The sequence below is a fragment of the Acyrthosiphon pisum genome, chromosome A1, assembly GCF_005508785.2.
Source record: "Acyrthosiphon pisum isolate AL4f chromosome A1, pea_aphid_22Mar2018_4r6ur, whole genome shotgun sequence".
NCBI classification, from domain to species: Eukaryota; Metazoa; Arthropoda; class Insecta; order Hemiptera; family Aphididae; genus Acyrthosiphon; species Acyrthosiphon pisum.
The window spans coordinates 10,214,009-10,233,417 of NC_042494.1; the positions used below are offsets into that span (position 1 = coordinate 10,214,009).

The 19,409-nt window shown below is 30.0% G+C and overlaps 2 protein-coding genes across 2 annotated transcripts; both read left to right on the top strand.

Annotated features, from left to right (window-relative positions):
• Positions 1-470: 470 nt before the first annotated feature.
• Positions 471-10,571, top strand: LOC100572968 (histidine-rich glycoprotein). Its single transcript, XM_008185967.2, has 2 exons — positions 471-592; positions 9,256-10,571. Exons 1-2 carry the CDS (start codon positions 581-583, stop codon positions 10,336-10,338), a joined length of 1,095 nt encoding a protein of 364 aa, XP_008184189.1. The 5' UTR covers positions 471-580; the 3' UTR covers positions 10,339-10,571.
• Positions 10,572-13,546: 2,975 nt separating this feature from the next.
• On the top strand, positions 13,547-17,793 carry LOC100163585 (uncharacterized). The gene is made up of 2 exons (NM_001162106.2): positions 13,547-13,648; positions 16,834-17,793. Exons 1-2 carry the CDS (start codon positions 13,637-13,639, stop codon positions 17,578-17,580), a joined length of 759 nt encoding a protein of 252 aa, NP_001155578.1. The 5' UTR covers positions 13,547-13,636; the 3' UTR covers positions 17,581-17,793.
• Positions 17,794-19,409: the final 1,616 nt, after the last annotated feature.

Sequence of the window (19,409 nt, forward strand, 5' to 3'; positions counted from 1 at the left end):
TTGCATAGGGTGTGAGCGTGTGTTTGTGAAACAGTTGGAGAATAAGGAAGAGGGAGGAATAAACTCACTATATCGGTCAGACGGAAACACCGAAAAACACGGTCTTTCCGTCTTTCAGTTTTTGCACAACATAACAACTGCTGACCTGTTTAGATGATGACCACCGCAAGCACTACAGATATTATAACCCCCCATTGACTCCTGAAGCCTTTTATTTGCGTCTTTGGTACTACCAATATAATTTATTTAAATGTATTATTATTACCTATTTATAACAGCACCCCTCCCCCCAGCCATTTGAAAATTCACTTAGGCACGCCTCTGCGTATAGCGTTTACCAAACTAGATTAATCACAGCAGGTCATTAAATTATTATGCCAAACAAATTTTATAAAATTATGTATATTCTGATGATGCATAATTAACTTGCTCATGCGAAAAGCCTGTCCGCAGGCCTCCTCGTTTATAAGACGGTGCACGTCCGACGAACGATCGCAGTTGCAAACAGAAGATTACTATTAGTGTTCCAACGTTCGCTGAACTCGTCTTGCGAAAATCCACTGAATATTCAATCGCCAACATGAACCGTCTGGTAATTATAATTTACTATAACTGTTGAATATTTGAATGATATTGTTGTAGGAAAATAGTATAGCAGCCTGACCAGTAGGTGCCTACGCTTATATTCAAAATATTATTGTTATGACTCGATTATATTTTAAGCATCATTTAGGTACCATTTTAGTAATACTTAATACAGGGTATAACAGAACAAATTAAAAAAAAAATTGATGCTATAATAGTTGAACGCGTATGACGAAAATTATCAAAATTATATGGATAGTAAATAACTTAAGAGGTACACGTCTTATGTTAGGAAATTCCTAAACAGAATGTTTGGAAAAAATCTATTACGTTTCAAATTAAATTACTCTAAACAAATATTGACATGTTAAAAATTATAAAAAACAAACTACTATTGACTTAACGTTTTTAACAACATTTTATCAGTATTAAAAAAAATAAAAAAATGTTATACCTAATGTAGGTATTTGTAGTGCAAGCGTATATTATTAATTATTTTTAAAAAAATGTTTGAATATCGATTAGAACAACAGATATTTAATTTTTCAGGTCCATCTATTACATTTTTATTTAAATAACTATTGTAAAATAGTATATAGAATTAAACAATTTAAAAATCTCCTAGGTAATGCCTTTAAAAAAGTTTTCAATATATTTGTAGTTTCTTTAGTCATGTTCTGATATAGGTTCCCACACAGCATTTGGGAAATGATAATATTTTGTGAATATTTTGGAGTACTTGAATAATAAATATTTCACTAATAATACTGTATAGGTAAATATTTTACTCTCATAAAATAATAAAATATTGCACAAAAATGTTGACTTAATATTTTTATAATGTTTCCATGAAAATGTTTTTTATAAAAATATGATTAAAATGTTTTATTAATATTTTTTACAAAATATTTTTCAAAGTGAACTTCTTGGCCAAAAAATATAAATAAAATATTTCCTTATTATTTACGCAACTTTTTCAAATATTTTGACAACTATATTGTTTTCCTGAAAATATTTATACCATAGTTGGGAAATATTAAAATGCTTTGTGGGATCACCTAACAAATAAACAAAAAGTTTTTAACATTTTTAGATTCCGAGCGAAGCAATGAATGTATTCATTTTACAATAATGTAATTTTTTTTAAAAAATTTTGTTTGAAAAGCGTCCGGGAAAAACAAAAAAAAAAATGAAGGAAAAACGGAAATTTTCACGCAAAACGTACAACACAAAAAAGTTTTTGTTTATGTTTTCATACAACATGTCAGTATCTGTGGGGGGAGGGGTGTTATGTTGATCAGGTTGTCGGAAGACGTGATGGTTGGTGGGCGCACTTGACCTCGGAGCACTACCACACCGGAGGGTCTTATAATGTTAATCGATATTCAGTAGGCAATAATAATAAGACAACGCACGGTCCTGTAGGTTATGTTCCTGTCACGTCCAAGAAATACGTTAAGACGTTAGGTTAGTATATTACATTATTATTTACCATAAAAAGTGGTTTGCAAAAACACAAATAATAATTATTATTATTGGCAACGAAGGTAATCGTTAACCGTGATGCGTAATAAAACGTTAGTGCGGAGGTAACGGTCAACGACGCGGATAGTAATCAAGAAAAAGAGCGCTCCCCGACACCCTCTTGTCATAACGATATTACCGGTTATCGTGTGCTTTCGACCAGTATTTGAGATAAGGTAGCACGCACGCCCGCGGTATGTATCGTGGATACATTCCGCGGGTTCACTTAAGTCGTAACCAATTTCTTTTTTTTAATGAAACTAAAAAAAAACCGGGGATACATGATTTTTCCACGAAATGTTTATAGAAGTATTTTTTTACACCTATTATATTTTTCAAAATATTTTGACTCTTTGTGAGCTATTTACAGGCATCAGACATTTTCTATTCGTATCAATTTTTTTTAAAATTATTGTCGATAAAAAAAACGAGAGTGTGTGAGCCCACCATTACGCTCTGGGGAAGTAAAACTTCTTTCACAAGTGTTTGGGCTCGTGAAATTATAAGTGAATTAGGGAAAGAGTGAGAAAAATCTAGGAATCAAAATTTCCGAAAAAAAAGGTTATAAAAAATTGAATAAAAAAATGGATTTTTTTTCTAAAGAACTAAAAAATTAATTTATAGTGGAAACAATCTAATAAATAATGATAGTTGACAATCATATTACATGCATATTATATATACCATACCTAACTTTAAGTCTGTAGTGGATAAATCTAGAGAATTCTATACTTCATTAAATTAAGTATAAATTATAAATTTTATAAATAATTATAATTTGTAATATTAACTAATAAAGAACCAACTATTAAGTATTTACTATGTAGTGATTTCGTATTTCTTATTAATATTATTTACTATTTTTACCAACTCACTAAGTTTAAAAATATAAAAACTATCAAATAGTTACTGTAATATTATTTATAAACCTATCAGCCAGTTACTATAATACCTTATTAGTTATCCTATTAATATTATAAATGCGAAAGTCTGTTACTTTGTTGCTCTTTCACATAAAAACTACAGAATGGATTTTAATGAAACTTACAATAATATAGCTTATACATCAGAATAAGACATAGGCTATACATCATCCCCATAGGTCCTACCAGGGTATGTGCTCAAACAGGGAATTATATATTTCCGGTGGAAATTTTTGTTTATAAATGGTCGCCATGGGTTTTAATAATAAATTATTGGTTGCCGTGAAAAAAAAAACAATTAATCAATCACGGATTTTGTTTTATATTTTCTATTTTGTTTTCTTCCTATGGTTTGAAAGTATAGCATTTAAGAATTATGCCACGAAAGCGTAAGTCTAATCTTTCAAGAAGCTCTAATAAAGCACGAAATATAAAAGTTGCTAGATTAAACGAGACGTTTCCACAAGCCGAACTGAGAAGGCTTGAACAGGTAGATCGTGAGTCAACTTATAGGGCTGCGGAGTCTGAAGCTAGGCGGATTCAAAAGGTGAATTACATATTGTATAAAAGAGCTACAGAAACATTTCAAGGATGCATCGTTACTGTTCGGAGGAAAACGTATAGTAATTAATTATACAAAATAAAACATAATTATTATAGTTGACACTTTCAATGGGCAACGAAGTGCACGGGATCAGCTACTTATAAATATAAATAGACAATAAGTATATAATTTTTAACATTTAAAATACGGGTGATTTATTTTCGGGGAAATACACTCCCCACATAAATAACAATTTTATATGTATTTACGTTATTTTTAGAACAAATATTGAAATATCTGTATATTTTTAATAGTTTAATTTTTAATTTTAATACAATAATGCATTAATAACCGTATTGGCAAATGTGAAACGACAATGACAGCTTTCCTTATCTATTGTTTTAAAATGGTTTTTTTTTTTTACATAGATTATTTTAATTTTGAAGCATAAATACAATTTTTTAATTTTCCACAAATTCGGTTTTTTTTTTTTAATTTTCCGAAAACTTCGGTTTTTTCGGATATGTATTATTTTAATATACTTCAATTTTTCCACGTTTTCCGAGGCTCTGGGAAAAAAACGGTTTTTTTCCGAAATTTTCCAGAATTTTCCGGCATTTGATCACTAGAAAAATCAATTCAATAAAAATGAACGTGCACGCCGCCGCCGACGTGCATGATTTGCGCGACGACGACAACTTACACACAACTACTGTTAGCCCACTCTAAAACTACGTCAAATTTCCACCTATGAATTTTAATTTATAAAAACCGTACCGTTTTATTTGTTCGCCGCTTTGCAATATATGCGGTAGAGCAGGACAAAAAACTGAAAGATTTTGTGCACCGCACTCGTATTTATAAAAATTGGTCTCGCACGCTGCGGCGCTGCGATTGGATATCGCGCGCGGCCGCACGGCGGCGATAACGTCGGTCGATTGCCCGCAGCATTCGACGCCGCTGTTCGGGCCACGTTCACAGCATTCTGTCGTCGTGGGTCCGTGTGTTGTCGCCGTGTCGGTGTTCGTCGAGTGTTGCGCCGGTCCCGTGTTCCGTTTCTGACTCGGCTGACGCCCGACCGACCGGCGCCAGCGCGCCCCGTCGGCCATGTGACGTCGACGAACTCGGTCGACGGTCGGCCGAGTCGGCAACAGAACAGGGGACAAAACTCGACGGCCACTGACCTGGCCACGGACCTGTCCTGACGGTTAAAAGTTAACATTCTCGCGTAACGCTCGAGTGCGGCGCCGATACGACCGCATACACCATATTATCTGCCGTTTCAATTTTTCGTGTCGTTTCATTTTTCCTGTCGTTTCATTTTTCGTTACGGTTTATTTTTTACCCAAACCTGAAGAAAGAAGTTTTATTTCAAAAATTTTTAAATTATAACACAAACTTCCTCATAAGTTGTTATTAGACGCAGTGTAATTCAAAAGTAAAGAGTAAAATAGATCAGAATATGGACAAGTCATCACGAAAATTCATAAATTTTTTTGAGTCAGAAATGCATAAAAAATTTTATTTTTATATTGAAGATTTGAACTTTTAATACATGATCCTCATAAGTTTATCTACTTTGATCAAAAACCAATTTTACTGAAAAGTCAAATTAATTTTTTATAAGTGTTTGAATTTCGAATTTTTCGACATTGTATAGTAATGATTTCTCTTGGAACGATTTTCTTATTTTGTTCTAATGCAAAAACAAATAACTGAAGATCAAGGCTGGGCATTAACGAGTTACAAGTTAAAATTAAGTTAAAACATTAAGTTAATTAACTCGTTAATTTTTTTTCAAATTAACTTTTAACTTAGTAAGTTATTTTTTTCAAGATTAACGTGTTAACTTCAAGTTAACTTTATTTCAAAAGTATGTAAATGAAGTTAATTTTCGTCCGAAGAATAATGCAAATTTTTTAATGGGTTTTTACTTTGATGTATCATTTTAAATTTCCCCAGTAATTTTCTTGAGCGAAAAGAAAAACTATCAAATAAACATCATTTGGAATTTTTTATTTTTGCAAATTACCAAATTTTAACTTAACAATTAGTTATGTTACTTTTTTTCAAAGGTAACTCTTAACTTAACGAGTAACGAAAAAAGTACGAGTAACTTTTAATCTAACTTAAATATATTATTTTAAAATAATCTAACTTAACGAGTTAAAAAAATCGTTAACTTGCTCAGCCTTGCTGAATATACATCGAATAATTATATAAGCATATTTTTCTATAGGTAGGTTAGGTTATAGGTAGGTTCTATAGGTAGGTAGGTACATATGGTGTAATATAATAGGTGTCGTATCAAGAAATTTTCCATTTTTTAGTTTTTATTTTATAAATATCAGTATTTTGGCTGGGTTCAAGCTGTTTGAAAATGTAATATATGATTTCTCATCATTTGTTATAATATTATCAGTTCAAAAACATAAAAAAAAATACACATGTCTGATTTTTTTATAAGCGTTTTAAGTTAAAATGTTCACAAAATTCATCATAATCACTAAAATTTTCAAATGATGTCGTAGTTCAACATTTATAAAATGCTCAATTTTTATAATATCTAAGAATTGAACATTTAAAACAAAGTTTCTAAATATATTGGTACATTAACTAAAAACTAAGCACAGTTGTTTTAAATTGAAATAATATCTATTACATTAATCGAAAAATCTAAAAATAAATAAACATTTTTTTATTGATATTTTATTATATTATTTAAATTTGGTCAAAATGAGATAGATATTTAAACGTAGAATAACGATTTTAGTTATTTTTTTATGATTTAAAAATATTATTCCTGTATACTTTTAAAGTTATTAAACGATTGGTTTAACCTACTATTTTACTAATAGTAAAATAATGTATTTAATAGTAGGTAATAATATCATAAAATATGTTTAATGCTCATATGTACCTAATATAGGCTGACAGACCGTCATCAGAGTAGTTTTTTGTATATACTATATAGAGTCTAATGTCTATAGTGTTTTTTCGTAAGGCTTTTACCTTTTGTACCAATATTATGGATCTAAATGTGCTTACATATTATAGTCAACTGATAAACAGAATGCTACATATAGGGGGGGGGGGGAGGGGGACTAGGAAGGCTGAAGCCTCTGGCCCAAACATAATTAGAGGCCCCCATATCGAGCCCTATTAGGTAAAAGGGCGTAAGCGACATTTTCATTTTTTTACAGGAACTAAAAAAAAACACTTTTAAAATCGAATATCTGATGGATTTTGATGAAAATTAGATGTGTAATTGTAAAAAAATTATTTCGAAATTACAATTACAGAATAAAAATAATATTTTTAATATTGTGTAACTTATGTCGCTTACAATAAAATAAATGTTTGAATATAGCTCAATGGTGCTTACACTTTTCACTTTCGGCGCTTACAAATCACATTTTGTCGTGTTGATGAGGGCATGGCGCTTACACTAGTCTTACACTACTCCATGCAACAAAGTCGCTTACGTATTTTTTTCGAAATTAATGTGACTTACGATCAACTTTGAAGTTATTATCTAAACGACATGTCGCTTTCGCCCAATCCTTAAATGGCAAAATGACATGCTTTGGTTTATATTGTCGCTTAGCTATTTTACAGGTCGATGCGTCAGAATTTTAGAAAAATTTTAATACCAATATCTCATTTTCGCCAAAATTGTCGCTTACGCCCTTTTACCTAATATGGCTCGATATATTACTGTAATACAGCGTATATACGTTTGATTTATACCAATATCATTAAATAATTACTTATTAACTTATGGTATAAATTATTTACAATCTTCAAAATAAATTGAGCATAATAAAGATGGACAAGTGGGTACCGCTCTGCTGTACAGCTAGTTAGTAGTTGTCGAGCAAGTTGTTGTAATGGATGTGCTATATTTAAATTCAATAATAAACCATTGTACACGAACAATTACTCTGAGCGTAGACGTCAGTCTAGCATACTTGTTTAAATAATCAAAATTAATAGTGAAAACGCTCATAAAAAATTAAAGTTTACTTATTTAAGTATACAATTTTATTATTTTGTTTTAGGTAGAAAACTTATGGGAAATTTTTATTAAAATTGTTAATCTTACCTATGAAAAAAAATCTTTTATGAATTGCTAAATGAAAAATTATTTACAAAATTTTTGAAGAGCTCAAAAAGAGTCTAAATTGTTTGAAACTTTTACCATGTTTGGAAAATGGAAATTTCAATACTCGGTGAACATTTCAAGTATCTAGGATTGTTTGTTTTTTAATACCAACAAAATATCAAAAATTGATAGATAAAAATTCGTTAATTTACCGATGAAAATCCAATTGCGTAAAAATTTTAAATTTATGCTCATATAAAAAAATTATTGTTACTTTCCGGCAAACTTTTTTTTCGTTTGAGGTAGAAACATTTGTGGAGAGTTTCGTATCAAAATTTCTAACGTTAGCAATGAAATAAAAATTTATATGAATTTCTAACTGGAAAATGGTCGACATTTTGATGTATTTTGTCAAAATTTTAACATTAAATTCATATTAAAAAAAAAGGTGGGTAACTGGGTAAGTGGCTATCACTCTGCTGTATAGTAGGTTACAAGTGGGTCACTGTATAAGGATGGTATTACATTTGAATTCAATGATAATAATATAATATCATTGTTTATGAAAAACGATTGTGAGCGGTGACGGGTTGTCAGTGTGGATATTTTATATTATGTTTATATTGTTATTACTTATTTTTAATATGGTATATCTAGTATATAGCCGGTATGTTCAATTAATATTATAAAATTACAACAAAATAAATAAAATCGTTATTCTTGGTTATACTATAATATAGTATAATATAATGTAGGTAATTTCCTGCAAATTTGAAAATAAAAAAAATATAAACATTTGATATAAATCTCAAGTGTCTACGGTTATTCGTTTTTGAATTACAATAAATTAAGAAATCCTCTACATGAGAAATCGAGTGAATGTTGTAAAAATTTCAAACGCTCATTTAAATTTAATTTGACTTTCTTATAAACATTTTTTTTTTTTTTTTTGATAAAGGTAGAACTTAGATACTTTGATATAACTTTATAAGGAATCTTGTATTATAATTCAGTCTTAGATTTAAAAAGAATAGTAAAATCAATACATTCATCACTCCGCTCGGAATCTAATAATTGTGCATATGTATTTTTAATATTTTTGAATATATACTAATGAAAATTATAAGGAACCTTGCATTCAATTTTCAAGCTTATTTACCAGGTGAAAAATGTTCTCAAGTCAAATAGTTTGCTCAAAAAGAGTCAAAATATTTAGAAAATGTTATCATTCATGTATTCATTGAAAATAATAATATTCATATTTGGTGTAAATTTCAAAAGTCTACGGTTATTAATTGTGGTTTATCCTATATAGCTTACTGTGTATTATACTACATAGGTGTATCTTGATTACACGTAGATTTATTTTCATTATCTTATATTTGAGAAAACAACATTATATTTTCCGATATTTCTAAATTATATACTTACTATAAATAGGCACCAGTTCACCTATTCTACAACTTAAATAATTTAATATAATATATTTCATAACCTATAATCATAACCATAAACTCGAGTAAATTCATCGAGTATTACATTTTTTGTTTAAATGCATTATTTGTCTTTTATAGTCGATCGTATTGGTTATCGCATTGGTCGGATACTCACTGGGTGCACCGGGATACGGTGGTGGAAGCCATGAACACGGTGGACACCAAGTACACGAAGGACATAGTGAACACAGAGAAGAACATGATGAGAACAAAAAAGAACATGATGAACACAAAGGTGAATTTGATGAACACAAAGAAGGAAATGAAGGGCACAAATATGGTGGACATGATTTTGGTGGACACAAAGATAAATTTGATGGACAAAAAGAATATGGTGGACACAAAGAAGAACATGATGTACACAAAAATGGTGAACACGACTTTAGTGGGCACAAAGAAGAACATGGTGGACACAAAGAAAAATATGATGTACATAAAGAGGAACACGGTGGGCATAAGGAAGAATATGGCGGACACAAAGAAGTACACGAAGGACACAAATATGGTGAACACGACTTTGGTGGACACAAAGAAGAACATGGTGGACATAAGGAAGAATATGTTGGACACAAAGAAGAACATGAAGGACATAAATATGGTGGTCATGACTTTGGGGAACACAAAGAAGAACATGAAGGACATAAATATGGAGGACATGACTTTGGTGGACATAAAGAAGAACATGGTGAGCATAAGGAAAAATATAGCGGACACAAAGAAGAACATTGTGGACACAAAGAAGAGCATGATGGTCACAAGTATGGGGGACACGACTTTGGTGGACACAAAGAAGAACATGGGGGACACGATTTTGGGGGACACAAGGAAGAAAATGGTGGACACAAAGAAGAGCATGATGGTCACAAGTATGGGGGACACGACTTTGGTGGACACAAAGAAGAACATGGTGGACACGATTTTGGGGGAAACAAGGAAGAAAATGGTGGACACAAAGAAGAGCATGATGGTCACAAGTATGGGGAACATAGCTTTGGTGGACACAAAGAACAACATGATGGACACAAATATGGGGGACACAAAGAAGAAAATGGTAGACACAAAGAACATGAACACCATGGTGGACATAAAGAACATGAACACCATGGTGGACATAAAGAACATGAAGAACATGGCAGTCATCACGGTGGTGGTCATTACTAAAACTTCAATTACATCGTTAATGTCATCCGATCCCTGAATTCACAATTTTATGGGACGTACAACTTAAATGTCATCTTATAATATTATTTATTAATTATTATTTATTGCTAAATTGAAAATTTGATATATGTAAATTTTATTATAATACTGTACCTAAACATTATTATATAAGATTTCGTGATTTAAAGATTAGAACAGTTCCAATTAAACATTTTTTTTTTTTTTATAAAAAATAATAGTATTTTGCATTTACATGATTAATCCTCCTAATAACTAATTTAAGTATAATACGATGAAGAATTAATGGTATCCAAAAAAAATAACACAAGAAAAATTTAGCCCCGAATAAATTACCCCGTGAAAAAATAACCCCATACGAGATTTTGCAAAATTATAAAAAGTTGGTCATGGAGAAGTTTGGACAACGATTAATATTTAATTATTATAATAGTTGATATTTCTAATATATTATATTTATTTATTTTTTTTTATTTATTCTTCAAGAAGATAATGGGCCCCACTGAACATGTTCAGTGTCATAAACAGGGCTTCGGGTTTCGGGTTTCGGGTACTGGATGTATTTGGGGGTTCAAACACTGGAATAAAAAATTCAAACAAACATTTAGGTTTTCAAAGCCACTATAATTCGGGTTAATATTGGTTAATACGGGTGTTGAGTAGTCTGGAAAAAACATAGCTTTTGATGCCCCCCCTCCTATTATTAATAATAACAGCAACAAAAACGCATGAGAGGTGCGTCATAGAGTGGTTCAAACTACAAACATGCAATTTACCACTTGCGAAGTCGACGCATTTAATAAAATATTTAAAATAAGATAGGCCATAGGCCAAAAAAATACATTTTTGGAAAACTGGAAAATAGCCCAGCATTGCGATATTCGTTATTAAATTTAGGTATAGACAGTTATAAAGCGATAATAATACCAGTTGGGAAGTTGGTGACAAATAATACTAGGTACTATTATTTATTAGTTATTAGTACCTATTTGATATTTTGGCCACGACTGTCAATACCTTATTCAGTTTGTTGAGACCATGATTATATTTTATATTGATATTGGCTATATTTGGATTTATTTTATATACTTACTAATAAGTAATAAAGTAATATATAATATTATATGCCTGTCAGGTATAAAAGGATTTTATTGGATTATATTTTCAAAAAAATGATTATTGAATTTACCTGTGATTGATTGTAAAATTGTTTACAATTTATTATTATTATTAAACAACTAACTACAGAATCAAACTCACCACAAGAAATACATACAAAAATTATATATCACATGAAGAGTTTGTAATAATCAAAATTATTCGGGTTTCGAGTTAACCCGAATGATTTATACAGGTTTTGGTTAATACGGGTGTTTTTAAAACAGAATCATTCGGGTTATATGGGTTTCGGGTGTTTGATTTTTTAAGGGTGTTTAGGGGTGTTAGGGGTTCGGGTTAATTTGGGTGCAAGGCCCTGGTCAAAAATATGATTATTATTATTAACTTTCGAGTCAATACCACCTTATCATATAACAGTGTGAAAGAGTTCAAGTACATAATAGGTATAATGATATATTTAATAAGTAAAAAATAAAATTAATCTAAATATTTGTATGTCATTGCGTATAATAAAATGTATAACATACGTAAAATTGTTATGTCCCCACAAATAATGTTAAATTTGGATTCAATGATAAATTATTATTGTATAGGATAAAAACTAAGAGGCGCCACCAAAAAATAATTAGCCCCAGGCCCCAAAATTCCTAAGTAGGGATTTGTGAAAACTGTACATTAAGCACGCATGATGTGATTTACATCAATAATGACGAAGTTAAAAAATTATATAAATTATGGTAGATACAGTATGAATAAAAAATTCGATTAGCCATTGTATAGCATTTATTAGAGCGCTATACCAGTATAACAATATTACGATATTATAATTAGGTACGTCGACTGTTGTTGTTCACACACAGATGTAAGTTGTATGGTAATAATATATTACGCATGTAGGAAATTATATATTGGTAAATTCTTGGTTTTTTTTTTGCCAAAAATATCACGAAGGTCGTTGAATCGATGATCAATATAGTATGTTATTAATATGATCCGATAGTATATTACTTATAGATAATAAACTATATGGATGGAGCCACCCATCTCATACCCATGTAAAATATTACCGGCATTCCCGTCCAAGAGGTTTGTATTTTTTCATAAATATATTTGAAAAAAATGTATATACCATAATAGTTTTACTAATTTTAATAGTAAAATAATATGTAACCATTTTAATAAACAAAAACAAAAATTATTCTTAATGAGCTGAAAACAATTCATGTGTGAGCTATTGAGCTACCCTTTAGCTACCTATAGGGGTTGAAAAATAAGCCATAAATACCTTTAGAATCTCAACAAGCAACATTTTTCTTCACGCACGTGCATTTCATCCGTCTATAATATACTAATATAAAAAATTGTCGCTGATATGTGCTTCAAATTATCTAGAAATGGTTATCCATAGTAGGTATATGATCTTAGGTATAATATAATAGTATATGTATCGACTACCGACTTATTATAACGAATGATGATTGCGAACATATCGATGATTTTTTTGAAATTTTTATCGGTTTTTGCTATTAACCGTCAAATGCGCAACCGTACGTACAATATAGATTATAGTATTATGTACCTAAGCATAACTTGTAGGTGCATCTGGTACCTATATGTTTTTTACCAAAATCAATTACCATCACGGACCTTCGAATTTTGTACAGGGTGTCAGCGGGTGTCTGTGAGACAGCGAGAGAATTAGCGAGAGGGAGGGATAGAGCACACACGCTATTCATAGTTCAGACGAAAAGACCGAAAAACGAGGTCTTTCAGTATTTGTACAACATGACGACTGCTGACCAGTTTAGGTGACGACCACCACCACCAACTCATTATCATTACCACCACTGTCGCGGTTTAAATTATAATAATACAATATGCACATTAATCGCGAAAAATGTTATGATGCACATCGTAGGCGTATACCGAACAAGATTCAATCTCGGTCGTAGGTCATTAGTGATATAGCAAACAAATTTTATAATTATATGTAATTTTGATGAAGCATGCGCGTGCGAAAACTCTGTCCACGGGTCTCGTATATATATAAGACGGTACACGTCCGACGAACAATCGCAGTCGCAACTTGAAGATTACAAATAGACTTCCAACGTCCGCCGAACTCGTCTTGCGAAAATACACTACACATTCACTCGCCAACATGAATCGTCTGGTAATTATTATAACACCCATTAAATTATATCGTTATAGGCGACGTGTACCAATAACCGTGTCAATACCATACGTCCTAACCTAACCTACCCCAACAAGATTTTAGGTGAACATATCAACGTATATTATTCAAAATATTATTGTTCTAACATGATTAGCTTTCGAGTTCGTTCTTATATAGTAATTTTATTATTAATACCATATGAATCACACATTTTAATAATACAATAATATACTTGAATATGTGTTATTTAAATAGTTATTGTATAACATAAACATTTTAAAAAATCCACTAATGCCACTTAATATTTTTTCAATATCTCAATAAGTTATAAGTCATATTGTTCTGATGTAAATTATCTATATCCTAAAATAATTTTAACATATTTTAAACTCGGTGCGTAGCAATGAATGTTTTAGTTTTACAATAAATTATGTGTGTTTTATATTTATGTCTATCATCAACTTTTCGGTTAGGAAAAATAAGCATATTTTCTGATAGGAAAATGAATCTAGTTGGAACTTTCAGGAGTTGAGAATTGAAAACTCCCAGTAGTTTTCGTAACCACCTTCTAAAACAAAACAAAAATTTGTGGAAAATGGGACATTTTACCCAAAAACAATTTTTGACAGTCGATTTTATTTGTTTTGTTTAACTCGACAAATAATAACCGTAAATACTTTAGACTTTTACTACATGTTAATATAACAATTTATTTCCCACTCATAATAAAATTTTCGAAGTATTTTGTGTCTTTATTTAGTAATTTAATTATTGTCATGAAAAGTTTTTTATTTTTATTAAATTAAATGTTCAATTATAGTCGATAAATAAATTTTCTTGATAAAAAAATGGGAAAATACAGCGTTTCACATAATTTCTTAATAATTCAACTAACAAAAAAAGTTGAACATAAATCCACAATATTTTTTTATGATTGACGAATGTTAGAATTTCGACAAAATTCACAAATTCACGAAAATTTCAAAATTATTATTCAGTTAGAAATTCATAAAAAATATTCTTTTTATAGCTATAACATTAGAAAATTTAATTTAAGATTCCTTGCAAGTATTTCTAACTTAATCTAAATAAAAAGGAAAGTATTACGAATTTTTATGAGCGTTTGAATTTAAATTCTTATGATATTGGATATTCACCGGGAAATAAATTAATTCCCAATAATCGATTTTTGATATTTTCTTGTAGTTTAAAAACGAAAACTGTGGATACTTGATATTTTCAAAAAATATTGTAATAGTATTTTCCATGAATGCTAAAATGTTCAAAATATTTTGACCTATATTAATAGTAATGAAAAATGTTCGAAATTTATTTTTTAGCATTATATAAAATATATTTTACTTGGTAAAAATGCTTTATGATTTAATAGAAAATTCCTCATAAGTTGTTCTGCCTTCAAAAAAAAAAAACTTTACTGGAAAGAAACGATTTTGATAGCCATGAGATATTTTAGCTTTTTATTAATTTTTTTTTATCATTATATTTGATTATATTTTATATAAGTACCCATGGCTGAAACAGTCTCCACGCAGAATCTTTTTTTATATGCATTATAATGATTTATATTTGAATTTAAATATAATATGCCCATTACAATGACATATTCTAAAAATATACTTTTTTAATTAACAATATATTATATTATATACGTTTATATATTAAAATGGTTATTATTAGTATCGTTTTATATTGAGTATCGGCAGTATTGTAAAAAATACTTTTAAAATTAAGTATTTAAAATACCACCGAAATACTATAAATAGTTAAGTATTTGAATAATACTTGATTACTTTTTAGAAGTATTTGAAATAATCTTCATATACAAAAAAAAAAATTCTATTTAGTTCCGATATAATTTGTTATAATCAAAAATGTATTTAGTGCATTTTAAAAACATGATTCGTTCAATAATCGATTCTGATCAGCCATGTCGGTTCTATTTAGCGATAGTTGCACTACAACAATGAACTTTTCTCTACAGAGGTATATATATGTATTTAGATATCCCATACCATCATCGATCGTCATCGACGATAAACGATAATGATAATATTGATAAATATTTTTTTGGTAAATAGGTAGTACTAATAGTTAGTAATAATATTTTTGTATTGTTAAATTATAAGGTATAATATCTGTTAAGCAAAATCCTATTGCATAATATTATATATTTTGTCATTGACTTAATAAGCTTATTCTGGTACCGACGTACTGGTTCGAGTTCTCGACAACTGGAGAAAAAAAAACATTTAAAAGCTATTAATCGACGTAAACCGATATCGAATTGTCCATAAATAATAAATATATAATATAATATTGTTATACCGTTGAAGGATAACCACGACGTGCGACGGCATGATTTTTTTATTTAACAAGGATTATAAATAAAAGAATAAAAATAAAGTATTCAATAAAGTAGTATTAAATAATAAAAAAATAAATTCAATCTAAACCATATATAAATAATTTATTTTACAATATCTATCCGGATTCAAAATTATTATTGTTCTTAAAAACTATAATAAATATATGATCAGTAATGATATTTTATCTGAAAAGAATTGTATTCTTTACATTATATTAACCTTTATTAAATAATAATATTCATACCTACATAAGTAATCTTAGCATTTTTTTTTTAGTTTTTAAAGTACTTCTAATATTTTTATTATGATTTAAAATTAAATAAAAATAAAACTTTGATATGCATTAAATTACCAACCAATATACCCAAAAACTGATGATAGTACTTTTCAAACATCGATGAGCTATAATAATAGGTATAACCTATAATAAGGTATTTGTTTTATCAACTAAGGCTAATCATATGATATTATTTTTTTTATTCAACTATCACATTCATTATTAATATTATCCGGTTCCGGACATGTTTTTGTTCGCTTAAATTGTTAAAAAGTATTATTAACCTCGTTTCTGATTTTATTGTTACGTGGTGTTTTATTTTCATTTACGTATGTTTAATAAAACGGTATACTTATATTACTGTTTATAGTAATGTACCTACTAGTATACCTATATTCTATTTTAATAATACATTTATAATAATATAATATTTCATAACTTATTGTACTTATTGTACAACTGCTAATCATTGATTGAAAGTTTAATTTGTCATTTAATTTAATTTTTGTCTTTTTTAGTCAATTGTATTGGTGATCGCATTATTCGGCTACTCACTGGGTGCACCGGGATACGGTGGTGGACACAATGTTGATCACGGTGGGCACAAAGAAGAACACGGTGGACACGAATATGGTGGACACGACTTTGGTGGACACAAAGAAGAATATGGTGGACACAAAGAAGAATACGGTGGACACAAAGAAGAATATGGTGGACACAAAGAAGAACATGGTGGACACGAATATGGTGGACACGACTTCGGTGGACACAAAGAAGAATATGGCGGACACAAAGAAGAATATGGTGGGCACAAAGAGGAACACAGTGGACATGGCTTTGGTGGACACAAAGAAGAATACGGTGGGCACAAAGAAGAATACGGTGGACACAAAGAAGAATATGGCGGACACAAAGAAGAACATGGCGGACACGATTTCGGTGGACACAAAGAAGAATATGGTGGGCACAAAGAAGAACACGGTGGACATGACTTTGGGGGACATAAAGAAGAATATGGTGGACACAAAGAGCATGGACACGGTTCAGATCATCACGGTCAAGATTTCGGACATAGTTCACATCACCACGGCCCAGAACATTACGGTCCAGAGCATCACGGTCCCATACATCACGGTCCAGAACATCATGGTCCAGAACATCATGGTCCTGAACATCATGGCCCAGATTTTGGGCACGGTTCATATCATCACGGACACGGTGGGCATGGTTCAAACCATCACGTACATGGTGTTGGTCACTACTAAAAATTTAATCATACAAATTCCTTATATCACAATTTTCTAGTTATGTACAACTTAAATTCGTAATTTTATTTATTGCATTATTAATTATTCCTAAATTGTAAATTGTATTATTTTACTGTACCTATACATTATTGTATAATATTTTGAATTGTAAATATTATAACTCAACCAATTAAACATTTTTCTATACGAAATATAACTATTTTGCATTTATATAATTAATAATTAATCTTTTCTATCTATTAAATAAGCACAATGTGATGTTTAAACTAATAGGATGCGTGTTATTCTTCAATGACAAGAAATACGAGTAAGCATCAGTGACCAGAGAAAGTAATTAAATACTGTTGAAACAAAAATTGTCATCCATCGACGTTTGACGTCTACGTTAAAATGTATAACTAAACATAAGAGGGGCCGGTTGATGATTGAGGTTTTTTGAGCACGGATCGACTGACCCCCCCCCCCCCACCCCCCCAGAGCAGTGTTTGTGCGACAAGAACTAAAAGGCGACGGAATATAGGACTGCATTACGTACATTACGACTCACAGAGATCACTCACTCTCACAGCACACCATTGTCAAATCGGTAACCCGCAGGCTTAAATACAAACATTTCTTATTTGATATAGTTATTATGTTTTGTGAACAATATATTATAATTTAATATACGAGTAAAATATAGATTTCTTAGGAATTTAATATACTTAACTTACACTACATTTCTCTAGCGTTTATATTACACACCTCGGGTAAAGTCTCCGAGCACCGTTAATATAAACTAATTTTTACAACAAAGGAAACGTGGCTAAACGATCATCAACTGGCTACCATAATATTATCTTATTTATTAGTAATGGCTAACTGCAGTGGACTTTGTAGTCTATTCATGCGAATTTTTCCGTTTTGGTTTTTACCGTTTTGGTTTTTATCGTGGCCGAGTTTAAAGTTAGAAATCCTTGATTATTGTATTTCTATATTTCCGGAAATAATTTATTTATGAACAATTGGCTTTGGTCTTTGGTAAAGATTTAAAATTTAATGAATTAGTAATTCTACGAACTGTTATAGATTTTCTAATTAAATCAATATTCGAATTCATTGTGTTGAAGAAAGATTCACACTATAACCAATTACTAACCATAGTACCTATAGTTCCTATTTTTAAGTAGGATAGCAATATGTAATTAATAGATTTACGAACAATATACTGTAATATTGTGTGTAATATTTTTTTGTCTTCCAAACCATCGATATCATATTCAGTATAATGAATTGGGCGATAATCTGTTTATAATTCAAATAAATAAATATAATATAATTAATTTTTTTTAATAGGTATTTGTTTAAATATTACTATTATAATACATTTATTATAAACATTGTTTATAATTAATGCTGTCATTTAGTGTAGAATATGTTCCTTTGGATACAAAACACAATAATTGTGTAAGACAATAACGTAGGTACAATGTAGGTACCTACGTCGTCGTCCGACGTCTGCACAAGGAAAATCGAAGCCAACAAAAACGTAGGTAATTATATTTTTTTTCCCACCAAGTTCAGGGTTATATAATATACAGTCGTGAATAAGGTTCCTCGTATAGTAGTTACCTGTATGCATAAACCGAAAACACGTTTTATTCAGATATATATATATGTATGCTGTAGTAATGCAGATATATATATATACGTATAAACACGTTACACACGTTTATGATGTTACCGTATTGTAAGGTACCTATAATACTGATGTGTATAAAATTAGCAGGAGATGTATAAAAACAAAAAGCAGAACCATTCAAACGATAGGTACAGGTATGCTAAAT